The sequence below is a fragment of the Helianthus annuus genome, chromosome 17 (assembly GCF_002127325.2).
Source record: "Helianthus annuus cultivar XRQ/B chromosome 17, HanXRQr2.0-SUNRISE, whole genome shotgun sequence".
Classification (NCBI taxonomy): domain Eukaryota; kingdom Viridiplantae; phylum Streptophyta; class Magnoliopsida; order Asterales; family Asteraceae; genus Helianthus; species Helianthus annuus.
The window spans coordinates 93,541,950-93,563,172 of NC_035449.2; the positions used below are offsets into that span (position 1 = coordinate 93,541,950).

The following is a 21,223-nucleotide window of genomic DNA, read 5'->3' on the forward strand; positions in this document are numbered from 1 at the left end:
GAACAGAATTTAGAACGATGGGTTCACCACTGGCAACCTCTACTGTCAAAGGTTTACCTAGTTTCGTTCTAGACACGCGAAGCATTGTCTCAAAAGACAATGACACAAAGCTCTTGTCGGCACCCGAATCAAAAAGAACAGATGCTGGCTGATTATTAATAAAGAACGTACCGTTCACCACCTCGTTGTCTGCTTGTGCTTCTTGTGCATTCATGTTAAAGACTCGACCTCGAGCCGGTGCTGGATTCTGGTTTGCATTCTGGTTCTGGTTGACTAGTCTTGGACACCGATTTCTGTAGTGGGTCAGATCCCCACAATTATAGCATGCACCTGGTGGGTAGTTTGGTCGTGCAGCCTGACCCTGTTGCTGAGCAGCCTGTTGAGCAGGGTTCTGGACTGCGTGATTTTGAGCAAACCGATAAACATCGGCAAGATGACCCGACTTCCCACAGTTAGTACAGAAACGGCACTGATATTGTGGCTGGTGGTGACTGTTGCATCGATTGCACAAAGGTGCACTTCCTGAATAGGGTTTCTTGGCTGGAGGCTGTGCGGCTTGGTTGGGAGCTGCCTGGTTAGCTTGGGCAGTCACAGCAAAATTTTGGGAAGCCTTACGCTTCCTTGACCCCCTTGAGGAACCAGAATCCTTTCCCTTTTTGTTCTGACCTTTCTTACCATCTTCCTTGTCAGCTGACTGCTTCTTGCCCTTGTCACCCTTCCTGTGCAATTTATTCTTTCGAATTTGCGACTCAGTCAACGTTGCTGATAACTCGATCGCCTGACGGAGTGTGGTAGGGTTGCTACCAGTAAGGATGTCTTGTACTGAGTCAGGTAGGCCGTCGATGTACCTTTCGATGGCCTTATCGAGTGGAGCGACCATAGTCGGGCAGAGCAGACTCAACTCCTCAAACCTGTCAGTATATGCCATGTGCTCACCACTATCTTGTTTTAAATCATCAAACTCTTTCTCCAACGCTCGTTGCTCATGTCGAGGACAAAACTCCCTCATCATAAGAGCTCTCAGCTCAGCCCATGTCTGAGCTAGAGCAACCTCTGCACCACGGTCTCTCATTACCCCATTCCACCATGTAAGAGCCCTCTTCTGAAACACACTCGAAGAAAACTCGACCTTGCGATTGTCAGGACACTGAACATGACGGAAAGTGTTCTCGATGCTCTCGAACCACTGAAGAAGCCCAGTTGCTCCTTCAGAACCACTGAACTTGAGTGGCTTAGCCGAGTTAAAATCCTAGTATTTGCATATACCATTGTTGTTTTTGTTGGCTTGGTTCCATTGAGCGAAGAGATTTGGGAATTGAGCAGCCATCTGCTGCGCAATAATCTCCGCCAGCTCGGCAGTAGCTATCTGGTTGTCGCGTCGAGGAGGCATTCTAGAAGAGAAAAACATGAAATGAAACGAGTGAGATGATTGGATGAAGAGAATGAGATGAAGCAAAATCAAAAAAAGCAAAGATGGCGTTTATGCATCGCAAAGCAAACAAGCGACATGAAATGTCTAGTCAAAGTAAATGGGTCAGAATTAGTGTATCGCAAAGACATGCTCGCCTATTAGTGAACACTCACCCCAAGAGTTCCCAGGTAAGAGTGACTGGTCCGATTATGTGGATTTGTACGAACACTCTAGCCTTAGACAGAAAACCCAGGGTACAGGCATTCACTCTTCCAGTTCGCACGTGTTCACACTATTAACCCAAAACTTTGACGGGATTTTTGAAATCCAAAGAGGTTCAAAACCATATAACAGAGGGTTCAAAACCTTATAACAGAGGGTTCAAAACCTAGTAATCAATCATCCTAGAACAGATGATTAATTTTCAAAGCGGATTCGGAACCGAAGTTCCCGTTGTGGTTATCACCTAAGGATAGGTGATGTGCATGTTTTAAACTCTAAACACAAGATAACTTGTGTTAGGGTCCTAGAAAGTTATAGTCTAGGTCAAAGCATTACTAATAACCTAATTCCCTATAACCAATGGCTCTGATACCAACTCTTCTGTCACACCCCGGCCGCGTATAACATGCAACCGCGGCGGAAACGCCGGGGAGTGTTGAGGACAGAATTAAATTGTTTCATAACCATGGCATACAAGTTGTATTTTATTTATAAACAAGGGTGTTACATTGTCTTAGAAAGAGAGTACGGAAATCAAAAAATAATTGTGCTAGTTCTAACTTCGTTTTTAGGCTCTAAGGCACAGGTCCGCCCTAGTGTCGTGTTCATCGTCCTATGGAACAGCTCCTGAAAACACATGTGAAAGTAGGTACGTCAGCATAAAAATGCCTGTGAGATACATAGGTTTTGTGAAAATGGGATTCATGACTTGAGTTTAAAGAATGTTTAATAACAGTCAGTCATGAACCTTGTAATTTGTCTTGCTTTGTAAACCATTTGAAAAACGATAACATCAAACGATATGTATAGATAAGTGCAAGGTTAAACGAATAACCAAGTAAAATGAGTTGAATAAGATAAGTTGTTTGTGAAAATAATGTCTTGTGAAGAATATGTTATTTATGTAAAATGTAATGTGTCTAAACTGAAATGACTTAGATAACGCCACGATATGTAATATTATACAAACATTTATATATAGGAAGTACCAGCGGCGTATCCACCATGTTTGTATCATATTACATACGCCACGTTACTTAAAATCATTTACCCAAACCAATCCACCATGTAAATTGTTCATGTGTAAACCAAATGTCATGTGTTATTGTGTAAACCATGTCAAATGTTTATGTTCAAATGTAAACCACCAAATGTGTATGTCAATGTCAACGTGTTTATGTTCAATGTAAATCATGTAATGTGCATCCCAAAATGTATCATGTATGGTAAGCGAAATGTATCAACTTAAACCATATGTAAAATGCACAAAACAAGTCGTTGAAGTAACACGTGGTTTAAATCAACGTTATGTTCTGTGGAAAAAAAAATGCATGCTCTATTGATATTAACATTTATGTGGTATTGTAAACTATGCATACATCCAAGCCTTGAGACTGCGGCGATAAACCCTTAAACAAATTAAAGGTTTATCTAAGTTATGTATATCGAATTCGGTCATTCCTTCCAGTCCTATCAAACCTAGGACTTCAGGAATGGGAGTTGTCAATTCCTATGGTACCACTACCTACTAACGAACGGCGTAGCTAATGTTAATGAATGTATTGTCCCATGTTAAACAAACCAAATGTCATAACAAAATGAAGGCATGTGATGTAAACAATTGTACTAAGTATGCTAAGTAAACATACGAAGCAGAAATGTTCATGTAAATCAATGTGCCCATATGCTGAGTAAACATATGCAGCAGAAATGTTCATGTAAATCAATGTGCCCATATGCTGAGTAAACATATGCAGCAGTAATGTTCATGTAAATCAATGCACTAAGTACGCACACAATGGGCATACATAGCATAAAATGTAATAAAATCGTGTACTATAATGTACTAACAACGTAGCAGGCATATGATGTGAAAACATGGAAAGCATGAATGTAACAGATAGGCACATGTGTTTCACCCCAAAACAGTTTGGAAAACAGTAAAAGAGGGGTTCAATGTACTCACATTGAATCCTCGAAAACATGTAAAAGATGGGGTTCAATGTACTCACCTGAGATTGCTTTGAATTCCTTGTATAATAACCAGATAATGCTAAAGATCACGGAATATCAACGGCACCTAATAGGTAGCTTATGTTAATATACCGGACCAAATCGGAAGGATCGGACAGTACGCGGGTTCGAAAACCAAACGAGTATGGAGACTCGTGTAATATGGTTTAACAAAGCCGACATACTAAAATGAAACTTAACCTAAGTGCTTACGGTCCATCACGACCCGTTGAGGTAGCTTATGCCACCCTAACGCCTCGTTCGCGTAGAACGCGTTCGGAACGCCTAACATCGTGACCACAAGGTATAACCTCGGAAGGTTATAGCTATGGTCACGTAATGTGTTTGGTCAGATCCTAAAGATCGACCAAATGGGTCGGGTTCGAAAGTATAAGCGATGGTTTAGATCGCTTACCTTACGACCCTATATAAGCACTATACTAAACGTGACGAGCTAAGCATGTTAGAACATGCTTAACTAAGTTTAGAAAACAGGTTTGGCATCAAAACAAACGGCTTTGATGCTCACGAGTAGTTTGGTTACAAAATACGCAAGAATGCGCATTTTGGCCGAAACTACGACTCGTTACTGAGCCTAGATAACGGGGTAATCAGTAGGTATGGTCACTATGGACCATAACCATCGTGATCACGCTCACGTTATGAAGTTCCATGAACTTCGCATCGACCATAAGCTGGTCAATGCAGAAAGTCAACAAAACGTTGACTTTCGGACTCGAAAAGCGAATAAAAGAGCGAAAGATGACTTACGGAGGGTCCCCGAGTGCTAATCTAGATCAAATAGCTCAGGTATGAAACAATGGTTCCAACTTAGAGCTTTAGATCTGATTCTTGTGGGTTTTTACACAAAAGGGGGGGGGGGGGTATTTATAGGAAAAGTGGAACCGTTAGGATCGTTTATCGAATATCGTGCCGCGATCTCGAGCGTACACTTGTCAAATTCTTGTGGTAAGTCAGATATTGGCTCTTGGCTCTTAATAGGGTGAAAGGGCATCGCCCCTTGATCGAACGAAAGGCCAAACTGCATTAAATGCAGAATATTTTCTGTCAGACACCCTCACGCGGCCCGCGTGAAAGTGCATGCAGATCTTACGCGGGCCGCCTGGTCCCGTCTGATCTGCACCACTTGCAGAATTTACATATTTGGTCCCTGTTGCGTGTTTAAGCTATTTTCAGCCCTTCTAAGACCTGTAAAGCCAACTTTAAGGCCCTAAAATGATGCCTAAACATTGTGGACATGAAACATGCCCAAAAATATGTCGGATGTCGGTTCGTTTGGCCGTACGATCGCGATGTTCGCTTAATTACGACGGAATGCGCATAAGCGCGAAAGATGATCCAAATGACGCGACGAATGGATTTTTCTCATGCCAAACACTAAGGCATAATATAAGGATGCTTACATAAATTTTTGGATGTCCGGATGTATTCAGAACGTAAGTTATGCGCGAAAGTGCAAACTTGTGCACTTTTTGACACTTTTAGTCCCTGAATGATCCAAAAGTTTGTTTTAGCATACCAAACACCTCAAAGCCTATTTCTAAGCTATGTAAAGGATATTTATGGTATGTTTAACTTATGGAAATGTTCCGGAATGTTCGTTACAGTTCAAATTGGCATACTTTCGCAGTTTGTCAAGTTTAGTCCTTGTAAGCGAATTAACTTGTTTTTGCCATACCAAAGCCTTCAAAACTTATTTCTAAGTTATGTAAAGGTTATTTAAGGTATGTTGAGTATATGTTGATGTTCCGGAGTATTTGTCGCATTAAACTGAGCATGTTTAAGCACCAGTTAGCGTATAACTCTCCAGAAAGTGATGTAGAGTTTAGAATCGAACAAAAGTCAAAACATGAAAGATGTAAAACACAACCAAACAAACATTGGGATCAAATAACATTGTTTTATTGATAACTGAACTGTTCACAATGATTACAAGCACAAATGTTACATCCGCTCTGGCGCAGAGTGACTTCGACCGAGTCGAACCAGTGAAACATGGCTGTAGGACCATCTTCGCCAGTGAACTCTTTTGGCCCGCATGCTTTGAACTGCTTGAAGCTGAAAGCAGCCTTGCTTGATTCCTTAGGGTTTTCAGCTCAGGATTCTTCTGACGACTTGCTAGCGTTTTCATACACCTCACTCACAACTTTCGCCACGGTTTTGGAGATGATCGCAGCGAGGCGTCGGTCCCTCTTTTCTTGGCGAGTCAAACGGTGTCGGGATCCAGACGACGACATGGTCTGCATTAGACATCGTCATGAGACTCAACACAACGAAATCGAATCTCTCCTCACACGTCTACTATTATCTAAAGCTTAGAATCACGTCGAAACACATACCACGTAAACACATATGCATAAAACCACAGATGCACGTAAGCACAGAAGCACATAAGCACAGAGTCACATAAACACGAAAGCTGTAACATCTGTCAAAATGGATTCCCAAAATCCGACCCGTATAGAAATACGGATCCTAACTCTTGAAACTCCGAAATATTTTCGCTAAATAGACAACCGTTGAAGGATTTATCCTAATTCAATTATCAATTTAGTGTTATTTATTTACTTAATTAGTTTAATTAATCAGTATTGCAATTTTCTTAAACTCAGTCAGTTTGTTAAGTTAAATGTGGTTTTTTTTTTAAATATAAGTTAGCTCAGCTAGTTAAACTTCGGGGGCCGTTATTGTAAATCCTGAAAATATAATAGTTTTTTTTTCTTTTTTTATTGTTACAACAATACTTTAAGGTGGTTTAAAATTAAAACTAAAATGAAAGGTTCATTTGGTAAATTATGTAATATCCTAAGGGTATAATTGAAAAAAAAAGATTGAATTAAAGTCTTTTAAAGACTTTCCATCCCAAACTCGTCTGCAGCAATGGAAAATATAATCCACCTTTCAAAATCAAAATCATCGATTTTGATTCCATTTTTCCTAATAGGAATCGATGTCACAGCCTTTCAATTGAATAAATAGGCGATAATTTCTTTTCTTTTTAATTCTTTTGCCGCCAACAACTGTCAACAGCAATAACCATAATTTCTTTTTACAGTTACACTAATTTATCGTGATTGGCAATGAATTTCCGCATTCCGTTACAGATCAATCACGACTCATTTCCTTATTTTGTGGAGACTTGTGATTACTATAAATAAGACATGTTGGTTGAACCTTACACCCTCACATCTCGATCATCACACCTTTCTCTATCTCCCTCACTCCCTCTCGTACATCGGAACTCCACCGGAGTGACCCGCAAGTCAGCGGAGAAACAAGCTCATCGGCGAAACTCACCGGAGCCGGAACCAAACGGAGATCAACGGAAACTCGCGGCGATCCTTCTACGTGTTCGGATAAACATATCTCGCCCGTTCTTTTGGAATTCACCACCTTCACTCGTGCGCTTTTACAAGAAATCGCAACGCAAACAATGTGAGTATACATGACCCATTTTCGTTTTACACTTTTTGGGTGCAATATGTATTCCATATTCAAATTACACAACACTTGAAACTTGTTATATTCACACTCTATCCACATTTAAACACGAAATATTTTGCTGTTTGTTAATCTCATATGCTATGCAAGTTGATCGTATAAAACAAGTTGATCGTATAAAACAAGTTGATCGTATAAAACAAGTTGATCGTATTGAACACGTTGATCGTATAAAACAAGTTGATCGTATTGAACAAGTTGATCGTATTGAACAAGTTGATCGTATAAAACAAGTTGATCGTATTGAACAAGTTGGACGTGTTAACCTCCCGCTAGTCTATTGGGAAAGGCAAAGTGGATCATGTTATTCGTGTTGGATATGAGTATTTAAACTTTTATTCTACTTTATGCTATGTATTAAACTTGTATACTCGCCAACATATTTTGTTGACGTTATTTTAATACATGTTGCAGGTTAATAGTCAAGATGATGAAGGAATCAAGTTAGGATGGACTAGATACCCATTTTAGCAATTAAACAATGTTTGAATCTATGTTTACTATTTGAAACAATGTATTATTCTTTAGTTTTAATAAAATGATTTAATTCATATTGTCACAATTAGTGTTATGTTGTTTTGAGCAATTTGTTCGTCTCATCCCGATGTTTCCGCCATCGGTTGGGGTGTGACAGATTGGTATCAGAGCCATAACTATAGCGAATTAGGTAGGATTGCCTTACTTTTCCTTAGACTATAGTAGGAATACTCTGATACCAGATTGGTATCAGGGCCATAACTATAGGGAATTAGGAATGCCTTGCCTAGTCTATAGTTTAAGAGCTTATTCACTATGTGTTGCTTAAAACAACTTCCTTTCTATCTTCTTTGCTTCCCTCTACTTTCTTGGACTCTTAATATACATGCCTTTCCTAAGGCTAACACAATACACACTTGGAGGCTTTGAAGACACTCTTACAACACAATCGAAATGATTCATCAAGATAGGGGTGATTCCCACACTTGGTGATGATTTTCACTCAGCTATACTTTTGATTTTTGCACGAAATCTACCCTCAAGTTAGGAGTGATATCCACACCTTGAAGGGAGTTTTCCATTTCATACTCTAGTGAACCCTTATCTTTTGATAAGTACCAACCACGTTAGGGTACGATGTTATCAAGTTAGAGGTGAAACTCGCGTCTTGTTTAACTAGTCCCACTCCTTGATTTTCAACTCTCGCCAAAGTTTCGATTTTCCCAATCGATTGAGGACGTGTAGTAACTGGAAGGACAAATATCGTTAGTCGCTTCTCGATGAGAGTATTTGTCTATTAGGCCAAAACACGTTTCCTTAATTCGAAAAGGACTTCGACTTACTTTGGAATAGTCATATGTTACGTCCCGTGACAATCCATTTTTTTATGTTAATCTCTTTTATGCTATCTCAATTTTCATGTGTTTTACATTTGTATGATATATTATTTCAATTTAATACATGCATGCTACTATGTTATATTGGATTCGTGATTACTGGGTTATTCTTATGTGATGAACTTGTCTTTTAACCCACACCTTAACATGTATAGCACTATGCGTAGTGCTATAGGAGTAGCGCCCGCCCGTATTCTAGTGGTCATGTTAAGTCTTTCAATTGCGGTACACGATGGGTTGACATGTTTATTCACATGCCAGTGATACGTTAATCTACTAAGTATGTCATGTGAATTGTTCTAAATGTTATGCTAATACTCATATTTCCCAAAAAATGGAAGCTTATTATCAAGATATGAGTGATTTCCTTACCTTGACGATTAGCTTCGCTCAATTTTCAACTTCACCAATGAGCTAGGGGTGATTTCCTTACCTCAGAGGTAATTGCCAACTCTTCTTCGTTCTCAATTGAACTTTATATTTGAACGTTATTTTCATTTCAAGCTTGGAGACATGTTACACATTATCCTCGCAATCTAAAACAAATAATAATATTCTCTCGTGAACAAACTAAATTTACGATGCTTTCATTATCTATGTTACACCACGTGAAATTCATGATTATGCTATGTGAAACTAAATGAGCGTTTTATATGCTATGTGAAACTATATGCTATGTGATGCATTCATGAAAACAATTTTCTTAAACAAACATTATGATCAAGCCTCATCTATTCTTTCTTTTAAATTTTTAGAAGTCTTCCTCTTAGATTTCGAGGACGAAATCTCCTAAAGTAGGGGAGACTGTAACATCTGTCAAAATGGATTCCCAAAATCCGACCCGTATAGAAATACGGATCCTAACTCTTGAAACTCCGAAATATTTTCGCTAAATAGACAACCGTTGAAGGATTTATCCTAATTCAATTATCAATTTAGTGTTATTTATTTACTTAATTAGTTTAATTAATCAGTATTGCAATTTTCTTAAACTCAGTCAGTTTGTTAAGTTAAATGTGGTTTTTTTTTAAAATATAAGTTAGCTCAGCTAGTTAAACTTCGGGGGCCGTTATTGTAAATCCTGAAAATATAATAGTTTTTTTTCTTTTTTTATTGTTACAACAATAGTTTAAGGTGGTTTAAAATTAAAACTAAAATGAAAGGTTCATTTGGTAAATTATGTAATATCCTAAGGGTATAATTGAAAAAAAAAGATTGAATTAAAGTCTTTTAAAGACTTTCCATCCCAAACTCGTCTGCAGCAATGGAAAATATAATCCACCTTTCAAAATCAAAATCATCGATTTTGATTCCATTTTTCCTAATAGGAATCGATGTCACAGCCTTTCAATTGAATAAATAGGCGATAATTTCTTTTCTTTTTAATTCTTTTGCCGCCAACAACTGTCAACAGCAATAACCATAATTTCTTTTTACAGTTACACTAATTTATCGTGATTGGCAATGAATTTCCGCATTCCGTTACAGATCAATCACGACTCATTTCCTTATTTTGTGGAGACTTGTGAGTACTATAAATAAGACATGTTGGTTGAACCTTACACCCTCACATCTCGATCATCACACCTTTCTCTATCTCCCTCACTCCCTCTCGTACATCGGAACTCCACCGGAGTGACCCGCAAGTCAGCGGAGAAACAAGCTCATCGGCGAAACTCACCGGAGCCGGAACCAAACGGAGATCAACGGAAACTCGCGGCGATCCTTCTACGTGTTCGGATAAACATATCTCGCCCGTTTTTTTGGAATTCACCACCTTCACTCGTGCGCTTTTACAAGAAATCGCAACGCAAACAATGTGAGTATACATGACCCATTTTCGTTTTACACTTTTTGGGTGCAATATGTATTCCATATTCAAATTACACAACACTTGAAACTTGTTATATTCACACTCTATCCACATTTAAACACGAAATATTTTGCTGTTTGTTAATCTCATATGCTATGCAAGTTGATCGTATAAAACAAGTTGATCGTATAAAACAAGTTGATCGTATAAAACAAGTTGATCGTATTGAACACGTTGATCGTATAAAACAAGTTGATCGTATTGAACAAGTTGATCGTATTGAACAAGTTGATCGTATAAAACAAGTTGATCGTATTGAACAAGTTGGACGTGTTAACCTCCCGCTAGTCTATTGGGAAAGGCAAAGTGGATCATGTTATTCGTGTTGGATATGAGTATTTAAACTTTTATTCTACTTTATGCTATGTATTAAACTTGTATACTCGCCAACATATTTTGTTGACGTTATTTTAATACATGTTGCAGGTTAATAGTCAAGATGATGAAGGAATCAAGTTAGGATGGACTAGATACCCATTTTAGCAATTAAACAATGTTTGAATCTATGTTTACTATTTGAAACAATGTATTATTCTTTAGTTTTAATAAAATGATTTAATTCATATTGTCACAATTAGTGTTATGTTGTTTTGAGCAATTTGTTCGTCTCATCCCGATGTTTCCGCCATCGGTTGGGGTGTGACAAAAGCACATAACCATTTAATCACAGAAGCAGGTAAGGTCATGGAATCCCCCTATACGCACATATAGCTTTCTGACTGCCTCAAGATCCTATCATTCAAAGCTTGCGTGTCATTCGTATAACATATCGAATAGTATCGTATTCGTCCTACTTAGTCGTATAGCACATCATATCGTAATATCGTCTAGGTTCGCGACAACTGGATATCGAATTGAGATAGAATAGTGATTGCGAGTCGTGTGTGTTGATCGAAAGGGTAGTAAAATCGAATAACGTCCAAAAATATAAACACGTAATCAGATAAAGCACACAAAAACACGTAAAATCAACGAGTGTACTCGATGACTCGTCAAATTCGAAACACATAAAAATCGAGAGATAGATTGTCTGCGGCTACTAGACATCGACTACCCAAGGCAACTCGACTATTCGCAGTAGACTTGTCATCACTTTCGACTCTAGTGGTTGTGTTTCTGCCTCGATTCTTGGGCATTCCACACGCGTTCCCTAGGTCATACTTGTGAGTTCAGGTCGTTGGAGTCCGTCGAATCCTTGGTGAGATAAATAAGGTCTAGAACAAACTGCCAAGGTCAGGGTTTCACCCCTTGGCTTAGCAATTTCTTCCTTGTTTTTAATAAAATAAAGGAGATTATTCATCAAAATATGGATTTCACTCCTGATTTGGTATAATCTCCCTTGTTTGTTGGTGTAAATAATGAGATAAGCATGAATAATCGAATGAAATCAGCATAAGTCAGGCAGTTTGGTCAGGAGTTTGCGGCTTTCACACCTATTCCTAACTAAATCTTCTGACTTTGTTTGAAAACTCGGGTGCAGTGATAGTGAAGGGTTGCAGAATAAGCACATAAACTGGGTCTGATGGTTCCTAACTATAGTCTAGGTCTCTAAGACAGCGACCCGGACTAGGTCGTGTCTGCCTAATTCCCTATAGTTATGGCTCTGATACCAATCTGTCACACCCCAACCGATGGCGGAATCATCGGGGTGCGGCACTGAGCGAAATAGATTGTCCAGAAGTTTCCACAACAACTATTATTATAAATTCAGTTAAATGATACGTCCCATACCATATCCCAAATAAATAAACAAGTTATCATAGAAAGCATCTAGGCAAATAAATTCCGTTCCGACAACTCAGATTCAATTATTATTACAGACAATTGTTTATTATTTCTAGACTCCCTAGCCTCGATTTCATCACCATGCGCCTAAGCATCCTAGCAACTTAAGCACCTGTCACATACGTTAAAATAAAGTCAATACATAAAATGTAAAGGTGAGCATACAAGTTTGATAATAGCATATAGAGTTCGAATAGTTTACGCATAACCAGGCACGTACACAGAGGAAAACGATGCATGTTAATTATCGACATGGGACCATCGATACCAACGACTGTGGGTTGACCGTCCGAGACGGTTCGCAATACATGATTACCACCGTAATCCATGCAAGTAATTGTCCTTAACAACCCCCGTGTGAACGGGTGCTGAGTCCAAACTATAGTACTATGTTGCTAAGGCAGGTAGATAGCAATCCGCGTGTAAACATAATAAACAACATTCATTTAGTCAAGTAGCACATGCAAAGGGTCAGCGTTCAAATAGTTTGTGTTTGATTGTGATTTGATAAGTAACGTATGTAACACCCAAAAGTGCTAAAAGCAAAAAGGGATCGAGTATACTCACAGTGATTGATTGTGGATTGAAGGGAGCACTGAGAGTAGGATTAGCCTGGATAGTTTGATAGCATAACGATAAGTAACGCGGAAAAGTAAACAAGTGTGGATGGATCGAATGGGCTGGTCGTTCGAACGGCAGGTTCGATCGAACGGGCTGTTCGGTCGGCTGGTATGTCCGGTTGGATAGTCCTGTTCGATCGGCCGGTAGGCTCGATCGGCTGGGCCATTCGAGTGGATTGTTTCTTCTTCTGGTGTGTTTGTGTTTGAGGATTTGAACTTTTGAAGTTTTCGTTATAGTATATGAGAACACTGAAGTGTTCTTACCTTTCAAGTCGGTCGATCGAACGGTTCGTTCTATCGGCTAGCTCACTCGATCGGCTAGCTCACTCGATTGGCTAGGAACTTCAGAATTAGTCCCCAACTGAATGTCACTCGATCGAACAGTCTGTTCGATCGGCTGGCATTCCCTACTACGAACGAGTTGTGAAAACGATTAAGTGTTGAAGTATAGTATTTCATGATCCGAAGAGTAATGTTCACCAAACGTAGTTCGATCGAACATCTCTTCCTCAATACTATGCTTCCTGAAATTTTAGAAGTGTGGGACCATGTGCTAGCCGATCGGCTGGCCCGGTCGATCGGCTGGCATGTCCGATCGGCTGGGCTGTTCGAACAGCCTAGCCGTTCGGCCAGCAAGTCTGACCTGGTCGGCCTTTCGTCTAACACTTGGCTGTTTGATTATTTGTCATTATATCAAGATAGTTTGATAATGAGTTGAACTATGACACCTTCGTTCTTACTTGTCTCTCCGGCTCGGACAGGATTCACCCAAATCCGTCCGTTGAGCGGTTCGGAACGTCGGCTTAGAGTTTAACCCATTGTCGGTGAACCTCATAGATAGAACCCGAATCTTGAACCATCCAACCATTGGAATGATCGGTGGGTTGGCTCAGGCTCCGTTTCTACCGGTTTGAAGGCATTGAGTGTAAAAGAGTTGAAAGAAAGTTGGGATTCCTTCTTTCAACCTTCACAACTTGTGGATGTTTAGATCTTTGATAGATCTTAACTTGTTTATATGGAAATCGGTTAGATCTAAGCCATTCATAGTTGGATGAGGCCAAAACATGATGTTCTTCAAGAACACCATGATGACATCACCCAAGAACACCTAGATCTTGGTGATTTCACGGTTAGAATTCAAGTTTTGAAAGATAGAAAGGTGTAGAATCAAGTAATGATAAAAAAACGTACAAGGATTAGAGTGAAAACTTACCGGGATTGAGAGAAATCTGAGAAAAGATGGAGAATATGAGCTGGCCGGTCAGAACTTTCCAAAAGTGGAAATGAAGACAAGGACAACCCTATTTATAGGCTTCCAAAAGAGGAAAGTGGCAGCTGATCGGCCAGGAGCTCCGATCGAGTGGGCTGCTCGATCGGCTGGCAAGATGCTAGCCGATCGGCTGGCCTGTTCGATCAGGATGTCTCCTGTTCGATCCGCGACCCACTTCGAGTATTTCGTGACGATTTTTGACGTTTCGATTTCGATGGACGATGTTACGAATACGATAGAGTTCCTAGTCAAATTACTTTCAGTCCCAACTACTATATCTAACATACAATCTTCTATAAGTCACGTTTCGAGGTCGGTTTCGATTGTGTTTGATTGCCTTTCGAGTTTTGATTTGATTTTCGATTGATTTGCTTGAATACCACACCAAACATAAAGTAAACACGCACAAGTAACACATAAGGCACACACACACGTATAACAATACCACAATTCGCATAATTCGAGTCTCGAGTTCGATGATTGTTAGATCGGTTTGATTACTGATTAGTTAACTTTATCGCATTGTTACTTCCTATCATTCACAGTCGTAGATCGGTTCGCGTTAAAAACACATTCGATTACTTCGATTCTTGCTGATTACAACACTTACTCCACATAATACAATTAAAACATAAAATAGACTATCTACAGTCAAAGTTGACTTGGACTTTGACTTTGACTTTGACATTCGAAAACACGGGGTGTTACACCTAGACTATATATGTAGGCTCAAATCTTTAAGGGAATAAATAGTAACTAATAACTACGGTTGTAAAAGTCGCTAGGCGCTACCTAGTCGTTTGACTGGGGAGTTGAGAGTACTCGGTCTAGACGGAAAGTACTCAGGGTGTATTTAGACATGTTAAATTATAAAGTGTTTCAGAGATTGATATTCATTCATTAATATAATAAACATAGGAATCATACTTTTATTTTTTCTGAAGTTAACTCGGCCTGAGTTGACCTGCTAGATCCTATTCTGGCTGAGGTTGACCCCATTTGATTTCAAGTAATTAGGCGGAGTAAAAGAAAGCCGCCTCGGCAGCCTACCATGTAGCGGCCACTCGGGGAGTACGTGGGCTCCGAGACCTTATTTTACAACATTGCTAATAACATGTAGTGGTAAGTACTTGGATGAACTCATAGGGCAAGTGGGTTATTATGGTCCGGAACATAAAAATAGAATTGCTTGTACGAGGGAATTCGGGGAAAGTCGCTCAACAAACTAACAAGTAAAAAGGGCAACCATTTATAATACGTGTAATCGTGGTTATACGTGTTTATGTGTTTTAATAAAGTAACCTAAAGTTTTTGAAACCATTTATCCTAATTATAATTCCATTGAAGTTTTTTTCTGGGACGAAAAAAAGTTCAAATGTGGTAATATTTGATGTGTTGAAAAACGCACACATTTATCTTATATAATTTGTATAATTTTTAATAGTTTTCGAGTCGTTTTTATAAGTTTTTAGCTTTTAGTTGTTTAGATTGTGTATGTGTAGTTTCCGATATGAAAAAGAATTAAAAACGAGCTTAAACGATCAATAAACGAGAAACTGATAAATTGTTATTCGAAGTTGGAGGACTAGATCTGCAAATAGCTGAAAGCTGTATCAAATCAGAAAACTTGGTAATTGTCAACCGTAGAAGTCTTGCACGTGGTTAGGGATTTTTGCCTAGGTGGTTTGTTCATCATCTTTGATTAAACTCTTGCTATTTGCTCTCTTCTTCGTCTTAGTTCTCGTTAGTATAATTTAGGTTATTCGTTAGTTAATTAAAATAAATAATTAAAAATCCAAATCAATTTTAGCTAGTTATCTGGTTTAATTTGAGTTCTAGAGTTTGCCACATCTAGTTCATAGGTTCGATACTCGATCGTACTTATTATACTATTTCACGACTGATACATTTGTTGTTTGTCTGTAGTTTTTAGGTAATTCCATCTTTTAAAACCTGGTCATAAATTGAGAACACATTCACACACATCAAGCACATATTGTGAAACTTACAGTCTAAACCCTCAAAAGTTACCTTTACACCCTAAAGTTTTACCATTTTCCCATTGTTTGTTTCTTAAACCAACCAAGTTACGATACATGCCTCACTCACCTTTTTTTTTCTCTTAGACCATGCGTAGTGGTAAGGGTGAATAATGGCCCCACTCTTGGGCGTTTTCCGCCATATGGCAGTACAGTCAGCAAGGGGCATTATTGAGCGTTTTTTTCTAAAAAGGGTGTAGTGGGGATGTAGGCATTATGTTAAAAGAGTGTAGAGAATTAAATAAAAATAAAAAAACCAACAAAAAAAGCTATTGGCCAAAAAAAGGAAGATTAAATGTGATTGGCCGTTCAAAATTGCTCCAAGCGTGATTTGAAAAACGCCAAAACAAAAATATCAGCCAAACACGTCCAGGGGGTGGTTCCCCGGCGTGTTTGGGCGGGATTGGGCAAAAAAACTGGGCAAACGCGCCCAGTACGCATGGTCTTATGAGTTTTATCTATGATGTCTTATAACATTGCGCATAAACTGTTGCAACATACTTATTTTTATCTAAGTTTTGATGTAAATTTTATTTAAAACTAAGCTGTGCATGATAATTTACAAGTCATCAAATCACAAACGTACAATTCTTCAAAGCTGCTTTAAAGTTTTGTTTTTACAACTTTTTTTATTCATTTCCTCTTACAGCCTTTAAAATACGATGGTTGATAAAATATCGGCTTTGCCGTTGCAACATGATTATTATTATCAACTTTTCAATGTGAAATTTAAACCCTAAGGGGGAGCGGGGCACAATCGGTAACCCCTTGCGGGGACCGTTGTTGCCGCTCGGTGGTGGTGCCGCCATCCAGGCGGTGACAGATTTCGGGGGGCCAAATCGGTGGGGAGTCACCGAAGAAAGGAAGGAGAGAGGGAACTGATGGACCAATGAAAATTTTTCTTTTTTTTTGAATAAAAAAACAATTCCCCTAAGAGGGGTGCACCCCGTACGTTTTTTGACAAGAGGGAAGTTATAGAGGAGAAATGACATAGCAACGTATGATTGGGTTAAAAAAAGTTTTCCCTCACCTAATTAGGAGGTGCCCCCTTCACCCTAAGGAGGAATACTAATATACAAATCATTAAAACGAAGTCTTACCAATTTTAACATCTTCACCGCAATGCCGCAAAACATACCAAACATACACACACACACTGTTAGGGCTGTAAACGAACTGAACGAACACGAACAAGGCCTTGTTCGTGTTCGTTCGTTAAGGAAATAAATGTGTTCACGAACGGTTCATGAACACTTAGCGAACGAGATTTTATGTTCGTGTTCGTTCATTAAGGAAATGAGCGTGTTCGTGAACGGTTCACGAACACAAACGAACACAAATAAATTTGGTGAACGCGACGAAGGATAAAGATAGATGGCCCAGAGAGTAGCACTCGAACTTGAATCCCTTATTGTGGAACAGAGGTCGATCGTATTTGCCGATGTGAATAATGAGAAATAAAAGGGAAATGATGCATAAACAAGGTGAAAGTGGGTTTCCTAGTTTAATTGTTAAGTTAATAAAATAAATATAGTGTAATAATATAAAAAGTACAAATAAAATATAAGAAAGTACAAAGATCTTCAATTAAAACACAAACATATGAACATAAACGAAAGCAAATCAACAAATGTTCACGAACACCTTACCGAACGTTCACGAACACAATCGAACGAACGAGACCTCTGTTCATGTTCGTTCATTTAACTAATCGAACGAAATTTCTTGTTCATGTTCGTTCCTTTATTAAACGAACGAATATAAACGAACTTCCCGCCGAACAGTTCATGAACTGTTCGCTGAACGTTCGGTTCGTTTACAGCCCTACACACTGTTATTTTGGTTTATAAAACTAGGGTTGGTGTACACGGGTCGGGTCAGATTTAGGATAACTCATTTCTATTGTTCTTCCCCAAAATTCTAGGGTTAGACTCGAGAGTGAAGAAGAGATGGCAGGAGGTCATGGTTATGGCAATGGAACATACAAAGGCGTCCATTTGCATCAGCCGAAGCGTTGGCATACCATCACCGGAAAGGGCATGTGCGCCATGATGTGGTAATTTACTCAACGTTTTTGTTGTTTTCATTTCAATCGTAAATTCACAACACGATCGTTCTATTGAATCCCTAACGGTGTATATTAGCTGATCGATGTGTTATGTCTGGTGTTAATTTGATGTTTTGTTGTTAGCTGATCAAATATTGCTAGTACTTGTTTGTAATTTGGCTTTTTTTTTATTGTGACTTAATTGTTGAAGAAAGTGGATCACTTGATGTTTATGTGACCTGTAAAATTTATGTCCTCTTATTTCTTCTTTGAATTGGTATCTGGCTAAACGCACCTAACCCTTGGCATGGTTTTAAAAACGATTCTGAGGCGCGCCTTAGGGGGTTTCTATTGTATGGGCACCTCAGAGGGGCTGCGGCGCTAAAAAGGCTGCGCGTCAGGGGTTTTTGGTATTTGTTTTTGATGTTTTTGACTTTTTATGTCAATTTCAAGCAATTTATGTCTTTGTTATGTGTGTTTTTGATGATCGAATTTAGTTAGTATTATTAATTTTATAAGATATATAAATTTTTTATTTATTTTATAATTCCGCCTCAGGCTTACGCCTCGGTTCGCCTTGAGGCTTACGCCTCGTGAGGCGAAGGGAAAACGCCTCGAAACTCGTTTCTGTTTTTTTAAACCTAGACCCTTGGCTCATAGCCCATTTGTCTATTAGTGCATTGCTTCATCATGTCAGATTTATGTGTAATTTAGGATTTGTATGCTTCTTGATGGATCATGTTATTAGTTTTTGCATTTGGAAACCATTCTTTAAAGCAAGTTGAATATTTGATATTACATCATCTAATCCACGACATTGATATATAACCTTTAGGTATAGAAATACCGAGTTTTAGGTATAGAAATACCGAGTTTTAAAGCAAGTTGAATATTTGATATTACATCTTCCTCATGCTCATATCATGCAACATAGGATGAGTCTAAGGTCCCGAAATCAATTTGGTTTTTGTGCCATGGAGGTTAACTAAGGATGATTTCTTGATTAAATGATTGCAGAGATGCAACAAGAGCAATTTGTATACGCTGCTTATTGGTATTGTGCCATGGAGGTCATATTCGTTTATTTACTCTTATGTTATGTTTTGACAAACCTGATATTGCATGATGTCATGATGTGCCTTAACTTTCAAAATAAAAGCTTATGAGATACAAAAAATATTTACAGGTTTTGGATTCTGTATCGGGCAAAGCAAGATGGCCCTGTAGTTCTGGTGAGCGTCAATTTACTTTCTCATTTAATTTATTATATACTACGGGTACCCCCGTCCCCTCCCCTCTATTGTGATGTATGATGCATATGCTAAAATTATTAATAAGGAAATCGAAAGGTTTGAAAGCGAACAGAAAGAGACGGCTACTTTTCTTTATATATATTTAGGCGATTGCTTTAGTTTCCCCTATTGAAAATGACTATTATAACCTTGTGATGATTTTTAATAGACGTGGATGAGTGGCCACTTATAAGTAGCTTGAAATACAATTAAATTGATTTTGTTTTCATGTGATTTAGGGATGGAGACACCCTTGGGAAGGGCACGGACATGAACATGGAGACGAACATTAGGTAATTTCTTATGCTGCTCATGATATGTGCGTGTGTGTGTCTATTGTGTGTGTGCGCACACTAAAATATAATCTTGTGAATGAATGTCACAAGCCACAGAAAAAAAAAAACAGAATTATTGTGGATAGAGGGAGGGAGGGAGGGAGGGAGGAGGAGTGTCTGGTGGTGTGGCTGCCAATCATTGATATATATAAAACCTAATTTGTGCTGTATAAGATGTTCGGCACCAGTTATTGTTGCGTCAGTTTTTAAAATTTTAATAATAGTATAATTTTTTTCATGGTTTTATATAATGTCTGCAAAAGGTCTGAAAAGTTATACTATTATTATTATTCAATATTCATTAAATAATCTTTATATTTATTGTTGAACTGAAATATATAAATATAACAATCAATTTGCATCTTATTAAAAGTTTGGTATTAAAGCTATTCAAGATGATGTTAAATGCGTCTTGAATATCAGTGTCTAGCTGACAAGTAATTTGGATTTTAAAAAGCACGCCTAGGCGCGGGTGCACTCACGCAGTCACGCTCAAAGATGGTTTGCTTCTAACTTGGTGAGGCGTTGGGTGTACAAAAGGCGCATGCAAAATGGGCTTGTGGCACGCCTTCCCTACATGGGAAGGTTTTGTTCATCAAGATGTTCATCCCCCATGCGTCAGATCTTCATCCCCCATGCGATTTCACCTCATAAAACACAACATGCGATTTCATCTCCCCATGCGATTTCCCAAATTCATAAGCGCGCTTTTTTTTCATAACGTGCGATTTATACTCGCGTACGTAATGTAAGTTAAGGCCACTTGTACGATACACTTTCTCTCTCTCCCTCTCTCTATATATAACTAATTTATATCTAGAGTTTTGGTACGCGATGCTAGAAAGAAACCTACGAGAAATATAAACTTTTTTTTTACATAAATACCTTGCATCTTGTGTACAAAAGCAATATGCTTTGTGCACTCGGGATCCTATTGCCTCGGTGCACCTTGTGCTTTTTTTTTTAAACCATGCAAGTAATATTGGTGGTTATATCTTATTGAAACTTTAACTTTCCTTCCATATGTATTTGATGGCTTGTTTTTGTGTAATATCTCTGTTTCAGGTGTCAGCGATGATCAAAAGAGATGGTGGTTCTAAGATACATTGCTTTCCTCTCTTAAATAAATATAAATATAAATATAAATATAAATATAAATATAAATATAAATATAAATATAAATTGTGAACGAGTTATGATCGATCTCTGTTGTTTCTTTTTTTTTTTTTTTTTTTTCACATGGCAAATCAGTTGTGATTGCTAGTATCTTAGATTGGATTACTTGAATATGAGTTTTGGGTTCTTATTCATATATAGGCTCCAACAATTTGGGTTATATAAACAATCGATCCCGACCTTGGTCTTAAAAGTTGTGGCGTGCCTGAGACACCAGACACTGTTGAAAACACATGGCATGAGGG

At 38.5% G+C, this 21,223-nt stretch overlaps 1 protein-coding gene across 1 annotated transcript; it reads left to right on the plus strand.

Moving 5' to 3' along the window:
• The first annotated feature begins 17,984 nt into the window (after positions 1–17,984).
• Positions 17,985–21,171, plus strand: LOC110922824 (NADH dehydrogenase [ubiquinone] 1 beta subcomplex subunit 2). Its single transcript, XM_022167025.2, has 4 exons — positions 17,985–18,184; positions 19,362–19,407; positions 19,707–19,760; positions 20,868–21,171. The coding sequence occupies exons 1-3, from the start codon at positions 18,078–18,080 to the stop codon at positions 19,758–19,760; spliced, it is 207 nt and encodes a 68-aa protein (XP_022022717.1). The 5' UTR covers positions 17,985–18,077; the 3' UTR covers positions 20,868–21,171.
• Positions 21,172–21,223: the final 52 nt, after the last annotated feature.

What these genes read in the sequence shown, in the direction of transcription:
- LOC110922824 (XM_022167025.2), top strand. Translation starts at nt 18,078, where the DNA reads ATGGCAGGAGGTCATGGTTATGGCAATGGAACATACAAAGGCGTCCAT. An exon ending in GGCATGTGCGCCATGATGTG is followed by an intron (nt 18,185 to 19,361) that starts GTAATTTACTCA and finishes AAATATTTACAG; the next exon opens with GTTTTGGATTCTGTATCGGG. An exon ending in AAGATGGCCCTGTAGTTCTG is followed by an intron (nt 19,408 to 19,706) that starts GTGAGCGTCAAT and finishes CATGTGATTTAG; the next exon opens with GGATGGAGACACCCTTGGGA.